The following is a 22,171-nucleotide window of genomic DNA, read 5'->3' as shown; positions in this document are numbered from 1 at the left end:
AGCGGCACGAACATCACTGGAAGACGACCAGAGATCAGGAAGACCTTGAACCAGTTCAACCCCTGACAATGTGAAAAACCATTCAGCTACTTGTGCATGATGATCGTCGGGAAACGATCCGCATGATTTCATCTCCGCACCCACCCTACTCACCTGATTTGGCTCCTGCAGATTTTGCTCTCCTCCTTAAGATGAGCTCAGAGGTTGACACCAGTTTTAACACCATTACGGAGATCCTGCTCAAATGGCAGAAGGTGCTTCGAAGAGAAGACTTCTAGGACACATTGCAGGAGTGGCAGGAACTCTGCAAGGGCTGCATTGCTGTGCGAGGGCGATCGTGTGTAAATATAGATAAATAATGTACTTTCTTGAAAAGAGTTTGAGTCTCGAAACCTTTCGATTCCACCTTTTATGCTACAAATTCTATAGACAGCGGTTTTGACCATGAACAACGATTTTCAATGTCACACATTTAAACAAAGTCCTATTGCAATATAGAAAGTGAATACTGAAATTTAACCATCAAAACATTTTAACGAAATAGTGACTTTTTGTGCATTTTCATACAAACCCTCTTAAATAAAAAAAACCACACCAAGTCAAACCATATATATATATATATATATATAAAACTACACACCATAGTGAAATAAAATAATAAACAAAATCTGCCTCTAAAGATGACTTCAGTAATTAAAACTTTCGCTGTATGGAAATGTATCACACAAAGTTTAATTCGTTCAGCATTTATTCATTCTTACTAAGTAACTGCTTCATCCTGGTAAGGTCCATGTTGGATCCAGAGACTGGAAATACACCCATGATGTGACACCAGTCCACAACAGAGCAACTTATTTGCAAACACTCGCACCGAGGGGCAATTTAGTTGTGGTTCCACCTACTAGCAACTTTGGTAGATAAAGGAAACTGGGTGAACCCAGATGAACACGGAGAACCTGCGAAATTCTGCACAGGCAGAATGTTGAACTCAGGATCAACCTCGGAGCTGCCTTGCATGAGGGTTCAGTTCCCTTTTAAAGTCTCTGATAGCGTTCCTGCCTTGCGGTTCGGCACCCGATAATGCTGCAAAATAAAGAAATAAATAGAACATTTGTGATAAGTTTTAGTCCTGAAGGACTAACATTTTTTGGGATCGCGCAATCCATCTTACCTGATGGGAATCATAGCGAGGAATGTGATGATGCTCGATAAGGTAAAGACAAACCCTGGAAGGAAATGCAGTGTGGACTGGTAGACTTTGGTGTACATAAATGTTGTACCCAAACCGACCAATTGGAAGGACAGCTGGAGCCCAGTGAAGGTTTTTCCTGTGGGTATAAGACAGTACAATTTTGAAGACAAATGTAGCAAAGCGCTGCTCAACAGCACCACCTAGTGACTGAAGTTGAGGTTGGCCTAATTAACTGATACGTAATTCAAATATAAGGCTGAACCAGTTATCAAAGTGTGGGGCGCGCCCTCTAGTGGGTAATAAAGATACGACTGGTGAGGCACAATGAATAGCAGGATTTATATAATTTTTAATTAATCTTTATTTTTGATAGAAACAATTATAAATTAAGTTCATACACTCAAAACACCCACAAACAAAATTATTTCATTAATGTAAGTAAATTAAACACATCGGTTAGGGTACCTTACACAGCTACACAATGATTTTATTTTTGAACTTGATGCGGTTTGAGGTTATTGATTTAGAACTTGATATTTCAATACATTTGACATTTTTAAACTTAAAGTATTTCATTACCATTTTTGGGGTAAAAAAATGGGTGGGGCTTAAAAATCCACCCCCTCTAAAGTGGGAAAAGTGAGAACCACTGGGCCAAACTGTTCGTTTTTTTTTGTTTTTTTTTTAACTATCTGTAACCAACTCCTTTAACTGTAAAAAATATTTAACAGACCCACTTTTTATTTATTTATTTATTTTTAAGTATTTTGTTTTATTTGAACAGAATTTATTCTTAAGTATTATTTAAGAGACAACAATATTTCCCCCCTTCTCCAATCATTCTTTAGTCATACGGTGAATCTGAGACTTGGCCAAGAAACACAGTAGTGGAGGTTGACTGATTTATCGGTTTTGCCAATTAAGCGGCACTGATATCTGATTGCTGAAACTATCTGCAAAAATCCATACCGATAGTTTTTCTGGGTTGCATTATACAGTACGAGAGCGACATCTAGAAGCAAATCACTGACATCATGTGAGGTTTATTGGAAGTGTTTGAACTGTTTTTATTTGGGTCACCTGCCCTTTCCTGCTATATGCGGTACTTTTCCAAACTTTTACCACAAAACTGGAGGCCCTCAATTGTTCAGGACGTCTTTAGATGGCACTGTAATAAAATTTCACATTTACTTAAACTTGGAAACCCAAAACCTGCTCCAGCATGGTGATTCCCCTGTGCACAAAGTGAGGATCTGGTTTACATGTTTTGAAGAGGAAGATCTTGCTGCTATAGAGCTCTGATCTCATCCCTACTGAACACCTTTGGGATTAATGTGACTGCACCCCAGGTCTCCTCACCTTCATCAGTACCTGCCTTTCATAACACCCTTGTGGCTGATGAACACAAATATCCATAAGAACATTCCCAATCTAGTGGAACATCTTCCCAGAAGAGTGGAGGGAATTATAAGAGCAAATTGAGACTAAATGTGGAATGTGATGCAGACCAGGTGACCCAATACTTTTGGCAATATAGTGTATGTTCATACTATAAAGTCAAGTTGATTTAACAAATAAAATATTACACAATATAAAAACACTTGTAGGCGGAGTTATCCTGAGGTTGTAATCAAGAGTACCAGTGTAGATTTATTCATTGATTTAAAATTATAATCTTGAACATAATTATGCAATCGAACAGAAAGAAAAAAAACCCCACTGGCGTCTGTTGGTGCTTGAACAGCTTTTGCCCCAAACTTGGACCCTACTTCTGTAATGTCCATGCTGTTAAATTGATGGTCAAGTCTTCAGAATGTGGAAAAACAAAGAGGCTTTCACTTGTCACATATACACTATAGCTGGGGGTCCGAGCTCAGGGTTTAGCCGTTATCCGGCAGCCCTGGAGCACAGACGGGTAAAGGACTTGCACAAGGGCCGGGAAGTGGCAGCTCGGTGGTGCTGGGCCTTAAACCGGGGACCTTCTGATCGGAAACAGTGAGTTCACTTCACCTTCTCACTTCCAGTCTGGACAGTTCTCATGTACTATTCTTATAGTTTCATTTGTACTAAGAAGCATTCTGGAAATGGAATGGAAGAAGTTTGTTGGCCTGCACAAACCTCAACCCCATATTTTTGGGATGAACTGGAACACAGAATGCACTTCAGACATTTGTCTCTGGGTTTAATCCTTCTACTCTAGCAGCAGAATGGACATGTTCCTACAGCTATGATTAAAATAAGATCTAGTAGAACGTCTGCCCAGAAGATATATAATGCCTTTGTGCATCCATTCACACGACAAGATGTGAAATCAGATGAACACAAACACGTGTAGTACAAAAAAAGAGGAAGCAGTGATTCACGCTGAGCAGCTTCACTTGCTCTTAGTCTAATGTTCCTCTGGTGCACAAAGTAATCAAGATCAAATTAATGGATTATCAGAGAGCCTCTTATGAGCACCCAGGATCAGACTGAGAAGATGGATGGATTATGGATTCTTCATAATCACACCTTAAAAAAATAAAGGGAAGTTCTACTGTAGCTCAACTTAATTTCAGCTCAACCCAATTCTGTGTCTAAAAGTTGATTTATTTTGGGCTTCACACAAATGGTGCAGAGATGAAGACAGCAATGCTTTTGTTCCCAGAATACAAACACTGAGGCTTAGAGCAAGTGTCCCCTCCCCTCCATTCTCTCCCTTCCCTCGAATGCACTGGCATGTGCTTTCACTTCTTCTTTTGCACTCAGCCTTATCAAAAGGAGCCCCCTAAAGAAGCTTTTGAAAGCTGTTTTCAACCCTGACGGAGGCCTTAATGATATCGTTTCAACCTGAAATCTAATCAGCTCAGTGAGGTGCAGTGTTTACAAAACATGCATCACATAAGAAGGCCAACAGATTAAAGGTAAAAGAGAACTTACCATATGATGATCCATGTATCTGCTTGGACAGTAGCGAGCGAATGATGGGCATGGGGATGAGTGCGAGCAAAGTGAGGGAACGTGCTGCAAAAAAAAAAAAAAAAAAAAAGAAAGAAGCAGAAGATTAATAAAATACACAAAATTTGCTGAGTGTTACATTTTAACACGTTATGATATTTTTCCCCCCAGGCTGAATAATGCCTCGTGATGGATCTCGTTTGACTTCTTCACCGAATGGATTGCTCGAGCGAGTTCGTTCACGTCATTCACACATCACTGACTGCTGGCTTCCCCATCTCAGTTCCTTATTTTGTGTGCTTTAGATTCACGTTTTTATGACTTCTTCATAGCCTGCTTTTCTCACTTCGAAATTCAGGACTGTATTTATAGCCTCGGCTTTGTGCATTTTGTTTTACAGCTACACAAGCATCATTTATCTCCAACTACATTCGAACTTCAAATCTATCCGATCGCATCGTATACATCTGAGAACGTGTACAAGTAGATGGTGAATGTCAGTATTTATTTTTTATTGTATCTTTTGTTTTGAACTGTATAACTAGTGATCGCTACACTGAACAAAATTATAAACGCTGTTTTGGCCCCCATTTTTCATGAGCTGAACTCAAAGATCTAAGACTTTTTCTATGTACACAAAAGGCAAAAAGCCTATTCCTCTCAAATATTGTTTACAAATCTGTCTAAATCTGTGTTTGTGAGCACTTCTCCTTTGCTGAGAGCATCATCCACCTCACAGGTGTGGCAGATTAAGATGCTGATTAGACAGCATGATTAATCATAATGCTTTATGATTATTGCACAGGTATATTATATATATATATACACACACACACACACACACACACACACACACACACACACACACACACACACACACACACACACACACACACACAGTGAGGAAAATAAGTATTTGAACACGCTGCTATTTTGCAAGTTCTCCCACTTAGAAATCATGGAGGGGTCTGAAATTGTCATCGTAGGTGCATGTCCACTGTGAGCGACAATCTAAAAAAAAAAATCCAGAAATCACAATGTATGATTTTTTAACAATTTTTTGTATGATACAGCTGCAAATAAGTATTGAACACCTGAGAAAGTCAATGGTAATATTTGGTACAGGAGCCTTTGTTTGCAATTACAGAGGTCAAACGTTTCCTGTAGTTTTTCACCAGGTTTGCACACACTGCAGGAGGGATTTTGGCCCACTCCTCCACACAGATCTTCTCTAGATCAGTCAGGTTTCTGGCCTGTGACTGAGAAACACAGAGTTTGAGCTCCCTCCAAAAATTCTCTATTGAGTTTAGGTCTGGAGACTGGCTAGGCCACGCCAGAACCTTGATATGCTTCTTACAGAGCCACTCCTTGGTTATCCTGGCTGTGTGCTTCAGGTCATTGTCATGTTGGAAGACCCAGCCTCGACCCATCTTCAATGCTCTAACTGAGGGAAGGAGGTTGTTCCCCAAAATCTCGCAATACATGGCCCCGGTCATCCTCTCCTTAATACATTGAAGTCGCCCTGTCCCATGTGCAGAAAAACACCCCCAAAGCATGATGCTACCACCCCCATGCTTCACAGTAGGGATGGTGTTCTTGGGATGGTACTCATCGTTCTTCTTCCTCCAAACACGTTTAGTGGAATTATGACCCAAAAGTTTTATTTTGGTCTCATCTGACCACATGACTTTCTCCCATGACTCCTCTGGATCATCCAAATGGTCATTGGCAAACTTAAGACGTGCCTGGACATGTGCTGGTTTAAGCAGGGGAACCTTCCGTGCCATGCATGATTTTAAATCATGACGTTTTAGTGTATTTCCAACAGTAACCTTGGAAACGGTGGTCCCAGCTCTTTTCAGGTCATTGACCAGCTCCTCCTGTGTAGTTCTGGGCTGATTTCTCACCTTCCTTAGGATCATTGAGACCCCACGAGATGAGATCTTGCATGGAGCCCCAGTCCGAGGGAGATTGACAGTCATGTTTAGCTTCTTCCATTTTCTAATGATTGCTCCAACAGTGGACCTTTTTTCACCAAGCTGCTTGGCAATTTCCCCATAGCCCTTTCCAGCCTTGTGGAGGTGTACAATTTTGTCTCTAGTGTCTTTGGACAGCTCTTTGGTCTTGGCCATGTTAGTAGTTGGATTCTTACTGATTGTATGGGGTGGACAGGTGTCTTTATGCAGCTAACGACCTCAAACAGGTGCATCTAATTTAGGATAATAAATTTAGTGGAGGTGGACATTTTAAAGGCAGACTAACAGGTCTTTGAGGGTCAGAATTCTAGCTGATAGACAGGTGTTCAAATACTTATTTGCAGCTGTATCATACAAATAAATAGTTTAAAAATCATATATTGTGATTTCTGGATTTTTTTTTTTAGATTATGTCTCTCCCAGTGGACATGCACCTACGATGACAATTTCAGACCCCTCCATGATTTCTAAGTGGGAGAACTTGCAAAATAGCAGGGTGTTCAAATACTTATTTTCCTCACTGTGTATATATATATATATATATATATATATATATATATATATATATATATATATATATATACACATATACACACACACACACACACACACACACACACACACACACACACACACACACACACACACACACACACACACACACACACACTTATCTGCACAATTTCTACTTATTGCACTTCTGGGATACGCTAAAATGCATTTTGTTGCTGTGTATCTGCACTTTGCAATGACAGTAAATATGTCTCTATGTATAATGTATCTATTCATCAGAAGTGATTGAACATAATTAAATGGCATAATTACTTGGTATATTTCACCACAATGCCTCAAGTGTAAGAAATCACCACCCATTGTTTCTGGTCCTGATCAACTTTAAATGCACGCAAAGACACTTCATTAATTTATCAGCACTTTGGAGTCAAAGTGGACTCCCTTATCCTCATCTTTCTTCTCAGAAAGCTCATTGTACAGTAATACTTAACTTTGCTACAAGGAAGAACATCATTTTGGACAGGGTTACTGATGAACGCCAGACTAAGAAGGGCTGCTAATGAACTTTATACCACTTGAATGAAAGAAGTCTCATGGTACCTTCACTGCAGCAAGCTTTTATCTGTACCTTTCCTCATGACATTTCCCTTTAGGACAATAAAAGCCATTCAAGATATTTGACACTGCTTCTACCTGTAGCTCGAGCTTCCATTAATATCAGGATGATTTATACTGTACCTCTGGTTTCTATTTCACTGGTAATGCGCTTGGTTTGATGTTTATAGTCAGGATTTAAGTGCATCTCTGACTAACAACTAATGTTCCTGAGATGGGTACTGGATCTGGACTTCAAACTGAATATGAACAGAATAATAAGCATTTGCTGAATAAATAAATGCAAGCTGAACTAATTATCAATTTCACCACAAAGTAATGATTTAGGATTAATGTTCTAAAATAATGTGTTACTGAGTGCATTTATTTAAATCCTTATTTGCAACTTGTGGAATAGTTGGAGAACTTTGTTTACTAGTTTTGAAATATTTTGCATTTAATATTAAATATTATTATTATTATTATTATTATTATTATTATTTATTAGGAAGCTGGACATAAGGGTGATTTCAGACAGTTGTTAATTAGCCGATCATTGGATAGGGTGTGATGGTCTGGGTGTAAGTCTCTGGGTGTAAGAGCAGGATCAGGAACCTGGAGCCTGGACTTCTTATCAAATGCGTAATTGGAAAGACTTGGCACGATATTTACCTAAGAAATACGTGGTGGTAGTTGTAACGAACGTCATGAAGTAGATCCCGGTGAGGAAGGAGAGCATGCCTATCAGGACCATGCTTGTGTCGCTCATGGAGAGCCGCGTGAACATCTTGACGCCCAGGAAGCTGGTGATGAAGATGAGCGAGCCGGCGGCGTTGCCGTAGCCCACCTGGGTCGCGGTCCAGCTCAGCGGGTTGACCAGCACGTAGATGCTGAGGATCTCCACGCCGCCCGTCACCGCCACGTCGTACAGGATCCCGGCGGCGAACAACAGCACGATGTTGCTCCTGTCTCCGGCCGGCGTGCCCACCCTCTCACCGCCCAGCGTCTCCTCCGCGTCCTCGTGCGGCGCGCGCGTGCCCACCTGGAAGACGCACGCCGCGTACACGAGACACGCGAAGTACAGCGCCACGCTCGTGCACGCCAGCACGACCCCTTGCCCCGGCCCGTCCGCCTCGAGCTGGAACAGGTGCCCCGATGCCAGGCTCCCCAGGAAGCCCGCGACGCCGTACGTCAGCTCCGTGCGCATGATGCGCAAAGACCTGGCCTCCTCGCTCGTGCTCAGCGACACCAGCGCGATCACGCCGGGCCAGTAGGACGAGAAGCCGCCGCAGAGGCCGCTCACCACGGGAGCCGCGTACATCACCTCCACGCGCCAGTCAAAAACAATGACGAACAAAAGCAGCGCCCGTGAAACAAAGTAACCGATCAAAGGCATGACTACAGGAAGTTTCCGGTTGCCCTGGTCTGCAAGTCGTGCCAGGAGACACGCTGGGATGATCGCCACCAGTTTGGTTAAGATGTTGAAGATCATGTAGAAGCCTGCGATGGACTGTGTGTGCTCTTCTCCACCTCCAAGGCGGGTTGTGTTGTTCTCAAAACGCTGCTGGACAACCAGCTGGAGGCCGGTGTCAAAAAACGAGCTGGCGACCTGCGCGCAAAACACCACAGGAGCCAGGTGTCTACGGAGGAACGCCATGTGCCCGGTATGGTATAAGGTGTGTGTGTGTGGCGGAGGAGGTGAAGAGAGAGAGACAGAAAAAAAGTTTCTAAAGTTTCGAGTCACCCGGTTTTATTAGCGCTTCCGCAATGGCGTCACTCCCACCGACATCTCGCATTCACCTCCTCCAGATGATCACAACCAGCAGCCAGTCAGTGAGGTCGGGTTTAGGAATGAACAATTGCACTGACATTTCCGTGTTTTAACTCCAGCCCAGCCTCCAGATCGTGGATTGGAGAAAGTAAACATTCATCCATGAGGAAGTTGCACAAGCTGAAATAACCTGCTGATTAATCATGGTCTACAGAGATAAAGTGGAAAAACACTGGACCACCATATCAGGATCTTTTACAAAACATATATGAACTTTATCTGGTCCAAAAATAGTTCCTTGTGACTTATCTTTATTTCTTCAATTGTTGCTCCTTGGTTCTTAGTGATGTCAGTAGAATTTTTATCTCCACCTGAAGAAGGCATTTTCTTCTACTTTGCTCTTTCGCTTTCTTCTCTGTCCACTTTCCTCAGACTTCCAAAAGCTTCATACTTTCTTCATCTAGCTCAACCCTCTTCTCTAATGGGCAGTATGGTTCAGCTGAATTTAATGCACTCACTACTTCTGCATCACGTTTCCAGCCAATAGCAAAAATCTGATTAGAAGGCAAAAGTATGTAGACACGTGACCCCAACAAGCGATATGTGGCCACAAAAAGCAGGAAGCACACTGTATGTTCAGTCACGGAAAACTCAAAGCCTGGTCAAAAACCAAGCTCAAGGTAGGATTGCCAAGGCTGGAGTGGACGAACTCAAGTGTCCTGCATGAAAACTTGAACATGACCCCATGATCACCTTTGGGAGGAACAGAAATGGAGACCGTGCCTCAGGTTTTCACAGCCGACATCATCTTCTGGCTGAAGAGCTCACTTGAAAGTAAGGAGTGAAGGTTATTAAAACGGCAAAATATGGAATGTTAAACATGCACATATGTTTTTTTGATATCCAGGTGTCTACAAACGTTTGACCATAGAGTGTGGTGTAGATCATTGGAAACTTTTCCTCTACTAAATGCCATTGTAACTCTGCATCACTTAATTTGAGAGAATGTTCCCAAACTGGTACTTCAACAAAGACGTGAACACGTCAAAAGTTTATTCAGACTCTTGAGTCTACATTTAGCTACTTATTATTGGAACCATGATCCAACTTGTAAGTGTACTTCCTTTTGATCAGTGCTCAGGTTCTGACAATAGCATGACTAAACATGGACTACTGACCTCCTTCAGGAAAACACTGCACCCATTTCCTACTGTATTTGGACCTGTTTAAATAGTAATGACTTTTTATTTGCAGAACCAGTCGGTCCTGTTTGTAATTTTTTTATTTTTCCTTAAGTGTAAATCTTGATGGTTGCTAAAAGAAAGAGCTTATAATGGGGTTGGACTGCTGAATACTTTTGTCATGACATACAAATGTTCTTTGTTTTTTTTTGTGGTTTTTTTAACTATACAAGAATGTATTACCAAAATGCACTGATTTGCTAATCCCAGCAAATCAGCAAATCCCAATTTTTTATTCACAATAAGAACACCTATCAAATGTTAAAACTGAGGTAATGTACCATTTTAAAGACAAACAAGGTCATTTTGAAACGGATGGCTGCGACACGTTTCCAAAAAGTTCAGGACCAAACCATGTTTAACACTATGAAGCATCACCCCTACTTTTATCAACAGCCTGTGTATGTCTGAGAACTGAGAATAGTAGAGTTTTGTGAGAGGAACGTTGTCCAATTTATGTCTGATGCAGGAGTCCAACTACTCAAACTGGGTTTTCTTTGTCATTTTTTGCTTTATGAAAGTTCTGAACAGCAGGCAGGCCATTTTAACACTTGTTTCAGCTGATTGGTGAACCTCTGGTTAATCTTTATTTTCCTAAGATACTGTTTTATACCCAATCATGTTACTGACATGTTTGCAATCAAACTATTTAGTTGGAACATTTTTATTTCTAGTGACTTACTTTTCCAGCCATTTGTTCCTCTGTCACAACTTTTCTAGGCGTGCTGTGGCCATCAAATTAATTTTTTTCTTTAAAATGGCACTTTTCCTCATTTTCAACACCTTGATATGTTTTCTGGGTTCTACTGTAAATCAAATATGGGTTGATGAGATATGGCAAATCATTGCATTCTTCATGTTTTAGTTAAATTTTACACACAGCCTCACATTTTCTTTAGACTTTAGGTTGTATAAAGGAGACAAATTACGTGATTGGCTGCTACAGTCACTGGAACTGTAGTGGAGCGATGAACACCATTCTTCAAAAGGAAAAAGTGTGTAGCGTATAACATGAGCTTTACCTCTTCATCAAACTATTCAAAGAGCTTTTATATTGTGTTAAAAAAAAAACAGGGACTTATTGGAAGAGACCACTGTTCTTACCCCCCCCCCCCTTTTTATTTGGAACATGCCAATGGTTTTCTACACTGAATATATCCTCCTGGTAAGATCTCAATTAAAGATATTGTAATCAATATTCTGCATTTTTTTTGTATGGTCCTAAACTTGCTTTATATTTTCAGTCTGATCATTTGCGTATGACCTTGTCAGCGTAGTTTTAGTTGTTTTGCATATACACTATTTCCACATTTCCAAAATCATTTGGCTAAAAAAAATAAAGGTCTTGAATAATCGAGGTACTGAGGTAAAACCGTTTTGAGCGATTGAGCAATAAGACTTGGCCCTGCCATTATCATCTGTTCAGCAGGAACTTGATGTTTATAAATTTGAGCTCTTTTGCCATATCAGTGGCATCTCCAGGATTGTGTGATATTAAAGTGTATTGAGGAACATTTTATGAAGAGCCGCAGTTCGTAATGAGAAAGAAACCATGTTTATGCATTTTGTTTTTAATGAGAAAATAATTATATATGTGTTTAAGTGTAAGCCTTACAATTACTATAAAACAAAATAAGCAGAATATATTAACATACAATAAGTGGTTAACAAATGAACAAAAGTGTAAAAAAAAATTGAGACACGAGCGCTTTCCACTTCACAAGTGGAAAAAAAAAATATGAGAAAATGTACTTCCAATTTTGAATATTAAAATGTATATTTACCCAGCAGATAAATATTTGGGGAAAATATTTGAATATTTCATTTAAATTCGGAAGATACTTTATGAACTTATCTGTTCCTGCAGTTCTGACTGTTTTAGTTTAATGACATTTATTCGCCCAAATACACTGAAAATGTTCAAATACACTTCAAACTCATTGCTACTAATCTTATGGATTTGTAGAGCTTGTCTGCCCTTTTGATGTTTCCTCCCTCAGATGTTCTCTTTTCTTTCACACTACTTAATCACACGTCGCTTCTTATATAATGTAGCCTCAGATCAAAATAAATCAAAGGCTGCTTTGTTTCCAGACTTTGTAAAGAAACACATCTTTGGAAAACACAGCTTTAACACAATCAAACCCACCTAACAGTCACCTTATGATTTTGTTATATACTAAAAACTGCCTGTGTGTGTAATATATATATATATATATATATATATATATATATATATATATATATATATATATATATATATATATATATATATATATATATGCAATTAATTGCTACTCAGGATGTCTTGCCGACTTCTTGCATATATTTCTTAAACTTTAAACTTAAAAAAAAACGTCTTATCCTTCAGACACACACCCATGCTCGCAATCACAACATGCACACTCTCGCACAAACGCACACAAAAGGCTATAACTTGCAGGAATGCGAAAAGGTAATTATAAAACACCAAACTCCATAAAACTATGTCCCATTGATAAATACACTGTAAATAGTTCACTGCACAAAAAAAAATTTCCCTCTTCTATAATTCAGAACAACCTGCCCACCAAGGTCACAGAGCACACTGAAATATCTGATTAAGAAACATGCTTTTCAATGCATATGGTGTTTTTCGATTCCATCGCCAACCGTCAGATCCAGCCAGACTATACATACTATAACACACCATCCAAACGCCATCTTCAACGCCATTCGTGTGGCTGCAGGCTTTCGTTCCAGCCAAGTGTCAGGCACAATGGATAGCAATCAGGTGTGACACCTACAAGGCCAGAATGATACCCTGCAGCTACACTGTGGATAATGGTGGTCTATCGCATTTGAAACTTGTCACTATTGAATCAACAGTGTCACTTCAGTCCAGATTTAGGTCGTGTCTCATCTTGCCTTTTCGCATCACAGCGCACAGAAAAATGGTGGTTTTGAACTCACACTTGTGCCTTACAACTAAAAACACATTTTTATATCAGGACAAGTGTATATTAAATACTGCATTTTCATGTATTATAGTATATGCATGTAGAAGAAAAAGAAGAAGCTTTTCTGGTGAACGAGTGTTCTTATAATATATATAATATATATGTACTATTCAGGCATAAAATCGGTAGCTTTATTCCTTTGTAGCTGGAACAAGTCCCCAAAAATGAATGTCCAGAAGAGTATCTCACAAGCAGGAGGGTGCTTTGGATTTCACGACGATTTCTCCTTTATTGGCGGTGATTTTTGTTTTTTCCGTGTCCACCATCAAAACGGATGGATGTCGAACACGACTTTGCTTTTCATTTAATGCTTCAAACTGCTGGTGTTTTTCCATGAAGAACCATCGTTCTCTCTGTTTCGTAGGTATACAATTATCTACAAAGAATTCATAGAACATTTTTATCGTTTCACTGCATAGCATCTAAACATTCTAATCAAAATCTGCTAAAATAAGGCGACGTATAAAAGAGAAACAGTTTAGCTCGCTAATAAAGTGTTTACTTTCTAGAAACCTCCAGAGAGAAAGATTAAAGTGATTAATTGTAAGGACTTTTCACTGATAGTGCTTCTAAACACCTGTATTGCTTTTTCCGTATCACAGCCTGACATCATTCATTTACACAAGCCAAAATCTGACATCACTCTTGTATATGGTGCACTGCACATTGTATTTGTTCAGAGTTGCCAGATTGAGGGATTTCCTTCAATAATATCCTACTGTAGAAAAAAAAAAAAGAATATTTGGGGAAGTGTGTTTTTATACCGCTATATTATTCTCAATCTGGCAACCCCAGCTGTACTTCTATATATCTTACATACATTTTATCACACATAACATACACACAGTATAATATTGTTGTCTCCAGCCACACAATACAAAAGGAAATTGTTTAAATAGGAATTACATAAAAACTGAAACTGTATACGCAGTTCAGTTTTGTCAGTCTGTGGTTTCAGTTGTTGTTTCACATGGGATATGAGCAGCCCAGCTCTTAATCCTTTATCTGTTTCCTATTTTGTGCTGATGGCGAAGGCGTCTTTTTAACTGAATTGCTGTATTAATTATTGTGCTGTATTAATGCAATAGCTGACTTTCAGAATACTAATGTGGATTACAAAACTTTACAATGCGGCTGTTGTTGCACTACAAGTCTTCAAGCCAAACATTTGTGACCTACTTTAATTTTCTGTCTCGAAAATATTCCCCATGTAGTCTTTCATTTTCAGTGGATGCCAATATTGTTTATTAAGTCCAGGAACAAATTGTTTATACATCTAATTGGACATATTGTGCTATAAAATATGCATGTTGTTCTAATCTTCTGGAATATAAATAACACAAACTGCATTCTCTGTGTTCTCATAACCAATCCTTGTTAATTACAAGACGCGGAACCCTGGCAACCCACTCAACCTGAAATTCTTGCTTATCATAGGAGCAATCTTCGTTAAAATTACGCACAACAGCTGCTCCTATTTTAATACAAAATGTTTTGTTCATTGTATAGAAATACTTCACATCACCCCACAAATCTTCATACAGTATATAATCTTTCTTAAGCCATTTGGAAAACCCACACGTTGGCATCGTCGACTCGAAGCTAATTTACATTTTCCCAGCCATTAAAATAATGGAATAATGGAAATCCAAAAAATGAAAATAAGCATTGTGTTCACACACGTCCCAAAGTACTGCACACATCAACTCAAATTTTTTTTTTTCAAATGCTGGAAACTAAAGAGAGACAGAAAACACAATAATATATCTGAATACCAAATTGTATCGTATTGAGTTTTTCATGAGAACCTTTCCACAGATCCCACTACATGACTGAATGACCTTCTGTGGTGATCATTTGGAAATCCAACGATTATTCGATCCTGCAATATACATATTCTCTGAGCATAAATACTTGGTTGGGGTTCTCCAACACGCTTTTGGTTTTGTAATTTTTTTTTTAAATAGTGACTTCATTCTTCCTCCTCTCCCTCCTCAGCGTCATCCTGGTTGGCGTAGATTCCCGCTTCCCATCGTAGTGCCATGTTACTTTTCCTGCGGGTAACTCGGGTAGCTTCTAAAACCTGCCCCACACATGACACACAGAGCAAGAGGGTGTTAGCGTGTATGGGTGAATATAAATTACTTACAAAATGTACATTTTTGCTAAATTCACAAAAATAAAATTATAAAAAGCGTCTGTCATCAAAGGTGGATGTAATCCTTGATTTTTAAAAGCTCTCTATTAAGACACATCTATGCAAGTAGTCCAATTGTTAACATTCAGTAGGTTTTCTGCCGTAGTAGAGTCTTCAAGGCAGAAGTCTGTGGTTTCTCCCGAACTTCATTCAATCTTTTATTTCTTTCTGATTAACTTTACAAAAAGAAAAAATACAGGCTAATGAGACTTTATAAATGCTTTAGCACTAACTATACCTGAAACTAACTCGTTTTACATGTTCAACATGACACGGTCGATCTTTAATCAATAAAATATTTTACATTTCTGCTTTAAGAAGTATGAAACACTTTGGTAAGAATGCTGCGTTTGGAAAATAATTAATTTTAGGCTTGTGGTTATTAAATTCTGCAGTTTTTTTGCTATATGGACATAGAAATAATACATTTTTGATCCCTTTTTCACCCTCCAACAGGTGGTAGTCTTTAAGGCATTGGACTTGGATCAGAAGGTCGTGCATTCAAATTCTCAGACATACTAAGATGCTACATTTGGGCCCCTGAGCAAGGCCCTTAACCCCATAGCTGCTCAGTAGTATGAATTACATAAATATAGATTTGAAAAATCTATGTTTTTTTTTCCTCCTTTTGGTTTACAGGTTATAAAAGCAATGCGTAAAACAGGCTGAATTATATTAAATGTAGTATTATGTCCAGTCAAACATGCACTTCGCATCATTGACCTACATTTACATACTGAGCACTACGTCTCTCTGAGCTTCATTTTCCATAAAAAAATGTTTTTAGGCTGTAAATACACTTGGCATCACACAATACACTCCACAGCACACAATACAGACTTGAGTAAGTGTGAACACAAGTTGTCCAGGCTGATTACAAACAACGCAGGGGAACAGTTACACAGACATGCTGTACCAGAACACCAAGTGGAACATCGAACTTTCACTGGATTTTACATCAAGGGTTATGTATATATTTTTTCCAATGAATAACGTCCAATCCAATATACTGTTTAAAAAAACAGAAGCAAATCAAAGGTTTTCTCCGCTGTGTTGAACCTGAAAATGTTACATACTGGTAAAATGATAAACAAGGCTGGACAATCTTTGTTCTATGTCAACGATATGAGGGAAGTGAGAATGATTGATATGGTTAATGGAAAGGAGGTTTGGGTCAAACAGGAAACAGATGAGGTTTCACTTTGTGTTAACAAGGTGGACAAAAAGGTGCAAACAATTTGAGTGACATTTAAAAAAATTATGGATCTGTTCAATATATGGTCAACAGTAAAGTAAAGTGCTTTGCATATATATCCGTCAAACCTTTTCCACATTTTGTAGTTTTACAACCTGGGGAAGGTGGTAGCTTAATGGTTAAGGCATTTGACTTGTGACTCATAAGGTTGTGAGATCAAATCCCAGCCATAACAATCTGCCACTGCTGCTCCCCTGAGCAAGGCTTTTAACCCCATAACTGCTCAGTTGTATGAATGAGATAAATGTAAGTCACTCTAGAAAAGAGCATCTGCCAAATGCCTTAAATGTAAAAACTGGAATTGAATGTCATGAAAACCCATAATGTTACAGTTGTAAATGACTTCTGATGAAACCAGTTACCATCAGAACTCACATAAATACATGATCTCAATTTAAATACACCTTTTTCTAAAAGGCCCTAAAGTTTGCAAGAACATTTACCGGAACAAGCAGCATCATAAAGACCAAGCCTCAGAAAAAGGTCTGGAAAAATGTCAACTCTAAATTATACCTCAGACTGGAAGAAGCTCTTCAGATGACATTCATAATGCATGGATCTGAAAATGCCTTTTCTGCTTGGAGAGTTGTAGGAAAAGGTTCTCTGGTCTCATGAAACAAAAATGGATTTGGATTTGCTACAAATGCGAAACACCATTCCCAGCATGAAGCATGGTGATGGTAGGATCATATTTGTGGGGATGATTTTCATTACCAAAGACTAAAGAAGACAAATTGATTTGAGGAAAATCCAAACATTTCTGAAAAGAAAACCTGTTCCAGTCTGCAAGTGAATTTCCAACAGGACAGTGACTCTAATGATTACTGCCAAAACTATACTTGAGTGGTTACTATAAGGGAAGTGGTGGCTGAGTGGTTAAAGCTCTGGGTTACTGATCAGAAGTTCTGGGGTTTAAGTTCCAGTATCCTCAGTCAAGCAGCCACTTTTGGGCCCTTGAGCAATGTATCATGGCTGATATGCTAAGAAAGAGTTTCATTGTGGTTTAATGTACATATGACGAGTTAACACCCCCCCCCCCCCCCACACACACACATTTTTTATAAAAACATATAATTCATTATTTGCAGCTACACATATACAGACATTACTTATTGTGCAAATCAAATGGTAAAATCCAAACAAAACTCATTTCAGATTCAGGTTGTAACACTACAAAATGTGAAAAGGTGGAGCAAATACATATGTAAGTCACCGTACGTAATAAATAATACTGCACACAAAATTACTGCCGTTAACTTCTCGTATGTCAAACAGTTTGACACCAATGAAACGTTACACCATTTGCAAAAAGCAAAAAAAAGGCATGCAATGATGTGATGAAATGGACAGGTCAAGTTTTCAGGCAAGCAAAGTACCAGTACCTCAGATGTAACATCTTTAGCGAGCAATAGACGCACATACTGACAAGAAGGAAAGAGGAAGTGTTAGTCAATGATAAACACTTGCAGAAGAGAGTAGCTTTAGAAAAGTACATTTTTCACAAAGAAGAACAGTGTTCTTTATTTTCCAAATATATTTATACAACTCCAATAAAAAAAAGTAGGGACAATGTGTAAAAGATTTATAAACCAAGAATGCAATGGTTTGCAAATGTCATAAGTCTATATTTGATTTGCAACATTACATAAAAAACTGAGGAAATTTATAATTAAAAAAAAAAAAAAAAACGGTAATTTTTTTATTTGATTGCTGCAACAAGTCTGAAAAAATAAAATAAAATCTGTTGGGCATTACCACTTTTTTTTTAACAAAAATCTGTATATATCTGGCAACTAGAGAAACCAGTTGCTGACATTTTGGGAAAGGAATGATGTCCTATTCATGTCTGATACAGGATTCTACCTGCTTAACAGTCCTGGGTCTTCTTTGTTGAATTTTTTGTTTTATAATGCAACAAATGTTTTCAATTGGTGAAAGGTAATAGCTGCTGTTGTAATAGATGCAGTACGCAGTTTAGCATTGTTTTGCTAAAATATGCAAGGCCTCTCCTGAAAATGTCATCTGGATAAAAACATATATTGCTTTAAAACCTGTATAAACCTTTCAGCAATCGATGGTGCCTTTCCAGATGTGCAAGCTGCCCAGACCATATTCACCCCCCCACCATGCTTTTGATCTGAGTGCGAATAACATGCCCTCATCTCAGCCTTTTTAAGACATGTTGAAACCATTACATTTTAAATGACCTAAATTAAGATGACATTGCATTCCGTGTTTGTTGACAGTATACACAGCGTCCCAATATTTTTTAATTGTGGTTGTAATATTGGGTCGACATTTTTTTTAACACACACACACACACACACACACACACACACACACACAAATCATTTGTATATGTGTATTTTACTTCTATATTTGAAGAGGATGAGACTTAAAAAAAATTTTTTTTTAGATTCACAATATTTAGTTGAGAAAAATCCGCCTCAGACACAAGTTAGGCTGTTCAAATAATTAATTGAAAGAAAAAGAATTTTTGAAACTGAAAAGATACTTATTTAAAGGACTTCTCATGTGCCTCAGTCTGTTGTAATTCTTTCTCTTTTTGGTGGTGACCTGGAAAGTCCCCTGTTGTTCCCTGTCTAAAAAGTTCTCAGTTTACATATGACCTAAAGAGGAATTGCCATTGAAAAGCCACAGAATTGCAACACTCTCAGTTGAGGTATTGGGGTCAGAATCATTCGGAGAATTTCATTTAAAGTTGAACATAACAGTGCTACAACTACAGTACCGTTGGTGAGCTAACCAAACCATATTAAACTGCTCATTTTAATTGAAATGCTAATATCATTACACAAGCGGAGGAAATGTATCTGAAATAAATAGCTCTGTGAGACAGTTAAATCATTTTGATGTTTTAGGGAAGAGGTCACCAGCCACCAGGTCCTGACTCAGTGCTTTCCTGTGGAAGGATCTCAAGTACTTTCTGAAGAAAATGTCTATAGATATGGCACTGTATTATTTATTTAGCATTTTGCCCTTTAACAATGACTATACAAATGTACATATGTTGCAATCTGATATTTAAATTTTAGAGGTCGACTGATTTTACCGAGACAGATTAAAAAAGCTGGGGTTGGCTATGATACAGTGCCCCTGAAGGACCCAGGGTTAAGGGCCCTGCTCACGGGCCCAAGAGTGGCAGATTGGCGATAATTGGGTCTTGAACTCTCGACCTACCAATCAGTAACCCAAAGCCTTAAATACTGAGCTACCACCTCCCAAACAGAACTGAATCATGAAAATGTGCTAAATGCAATAGATATGAATATATTGATTATATTAATAAATTATATATTAAATAAATTAGAATTAATGAATATAATATACCGCTCTCCGTCTCGCATTTCAAAACAAACAGCATGTGGCGTCAGTGATTCGCCTCTACAGGCCGCTCTTGTAATGACAGCTGACTTTCTCAGTTGATCCAGCAACCCGGGAAAAACTATCGGTATGGATCGTTGCTGATTGCTGATAGTTGCATTAATCGAAGATCGGTGTCAATAAAACTACAAAATCAATGAATCTGTCGACCTCTAAATAACACTCTCCATCCCCCCACATCTTCATGAGAATATACATAAAATTAAACTGGTGTAGAAAAGATTCGAAGTGCCCTTTACTAGACCTGATCCATGTCCAGATCTGGAGATCTCCTTTTACCTCAGTTATAATAATTCCTCTTATTTCTAAGCATCAAGCTATATGCGGTGTGTGAGGTGATTTGGGTCCACAGCAGAAGAACCCCAACTGTAGATGATACTTAACTACTATAATGCAAAAACCCTGCTTCTCTATTTATCATGAAACTCACACTGTTGTCCTCAGCCTTCTCCCGACGCCTGACTTTGTGTGTCTCATAATCTTCCATTAGGGTCTGCATGAAGTTTTTAGGCCGCTGGTTTCCACCTGAGTCATCGCTCCCCAGATCGGAAAGAGGGGATGGGAGTGCACCATCTGAAGAAGCTGGAGATACTGGCGGGGCAACACGGATCTTTTCAATTTTACCTGAGCCAACGGAAGTAGAAAAGCATGTAAATGAGGGTAGAAAAGCAAGATGATGTTAAGTGAAAGAAGTTAATGAGTAGGTCAGTAATGGATGGAGCAAATGGATCCAACAGTTAGTATCAGGATTTCCCATGTTTACAAGCAGCTGCCTTACAGAACCAGCTGGCTACTCTTGCTAAAATTCGCTAAAGCACTTTTTTATATACTAAACATGTTTGTTGTTGCTACAAATATACCTTTAACAGTAAGGAATTATCCAGTCCTAGGCCAAGACTGAGCGCAGATGATAATTTAATGAGAATTAAATATAATTTGAGAGGCAGAACTCAGACTACAAAATCCACAAGATCGCTCATACTGTAACACTTCCTTAGCGCTAATATTCTGTTGGGTGAATTTATACCTCACTAACAGTATCTCTTAACTTTACTGGTTTCTTTCAACAAAAACATCAAATGTTCCAGCATCAGCTAACACACAGGAGAGAAAATATGAAAGCTGGTGTAATAGAAGAACTTTGTTGGCCTAAAGACCATGACTTTGCAATGTTCTAAGCGAAATCTGGCCAGTTATTTAATAGGTTGCAGCCAGAAGTAAATATATGAGTTCATACTGTTTATTACTATTCATATATTTCATAAAAATCTGGTTTTGCACATACTGATCATTGACATCTGCTAATTATTAATAACTGTATGCAAAATCAAATCCTAGTAAAACAATAAATATATATAGAATATCGTCAAAAACGTAAGCTAAAACATTGCTGTTTACAATGTGATACAATTACAATAAAAATATTTAAGCAAAACATTACAAAATGGCAGTATTTTTTAGGAATTGAAAACAAGTCTTCAGTGACGAAATCCTTTGAAAGTCTCTAAAGGTTTTTCGAATACTGCCGTTAGCTTAATGACTCAGAAATGGTGTTATTTTACAGTCTTGCATTTGAGCATATATATATATATATATATATATATATATATATATATATATATATATATATATATATATATATATATATATATATATATAAAAAGGTATAATATAAATATGGACTGACTAAAGGTTCTTTAATAATAGTCAAATGTATAGAGCCACTGTTTGCTCCACTATGAGCCTTGAATTCAAGTAAAACCATAATCATATTGTGCAACTCACCACCAGAGGGCAGTAATTGACTGTAATTTAAATAGAAGCACGCCATGTCACGCCTTATCGCGTGACTCAATTGTACAAACTGTTTATTCAAAAACAATTCACAAAGCATATTTAAGTTTCATAAAATCAGCCCATTCCTTTGAATCTGAATCAAAGGTGGAATGTCAAAAGTAGGTTATGATGCCAATTAGGTCAGGGTTTTGGTACAACCTTCTGTGGGATCCAAAAGCAGCACAGGTGGTGGAATGATCCTTTAGGTATAACGATTCTGTGACTTGTACTGCTGTTCATGGTAATGATATTAGT

The 22,171-nt window shown here is 38.4% G+C and overlaps 2 protein-coding genes across 7 annotated transcripts in view; both read right to left on the bottom strand.

Annotated features, from left to right (window-relative positions):
- Positions 1 to 730: 730 nt before the first annotated feature.
- slc46a2 (solute carrier family 46 member 2) lies at positions 731 to 10,125 on the bottom strand. Its single transcript, XM_083567991.1, has 4 exons — positions 7,885 to 10,125; positions 4,112 to 4,195; positions 1,172 to 1,328; positions 731 to 1,083 (listed from the first exon to the last, which is right to left on the bottom strand). Exons 1-4 carry the CDS (start codon positions 8,867 to 8,869, stop codon positions 1,035 to 1,037), a joined length of 1,275 nt encoding a protein of 424 aa, XP_083424117.1. The 5' UTR covers positions 8,870 to 10,125; the 3' UTR covers positions 731 to 1,034.
- A 1,654-nt stretch (positions 10,126 to 11,779) lies between these two features.
- palm2akap2 (PALM2 and AKAP2 fusion) overlaps positions 11,780 to 22,171 on the bottom strand; it is an 83,511-nt gene continuing 73,119 nt past the window's right edge. For 4 of the 6 annotated variants that reach the window (XM_083567939.1, XM_083567941.1, XM_083567940.1 and 1 more), the window contains 3 exons: positions 20,511 to 20,704; positions 18,058 to 18,096; positions 11,780 to 15,306 (listed from right to left, as the gene is read on the bottom strand). In XM_083567939.1, the coding sequence (XP_083424065.1) occupies positions 15,196 to 15,306; positions 18,058 to 18,096; positions 20,511 to 20,704 (344 nt within the window). In that variant the 3' untranslated portion in view covers positions 11,780 to 15,195. The remainder of the gene's footprint in view (positions 15,307 to 18,057; positions 18,097 to 20,510; positions 20,705 to 22,171) is intronic. The other 2 variants (XM_083567943.1, XM_083567944.1) reach the window with 1 other exon arrangement.

The sequence above is a fragment of the Silurus aristotelis genome (genome assembly GCF_946808225.1).
Source record: "Silurus aristotelis genome assembly, chromosome: 18".
Lineage (NCBI taxonomy): Eukaryota > Metazoa > Chordata > Actinopteri > Siluriformes > Siluridae > Silurus > Silurus aristotelis.
Note: the sequence above shows the minus strand (reverse complement) of the source record. Positions and strands in the feature narration are given on the sequence as shown.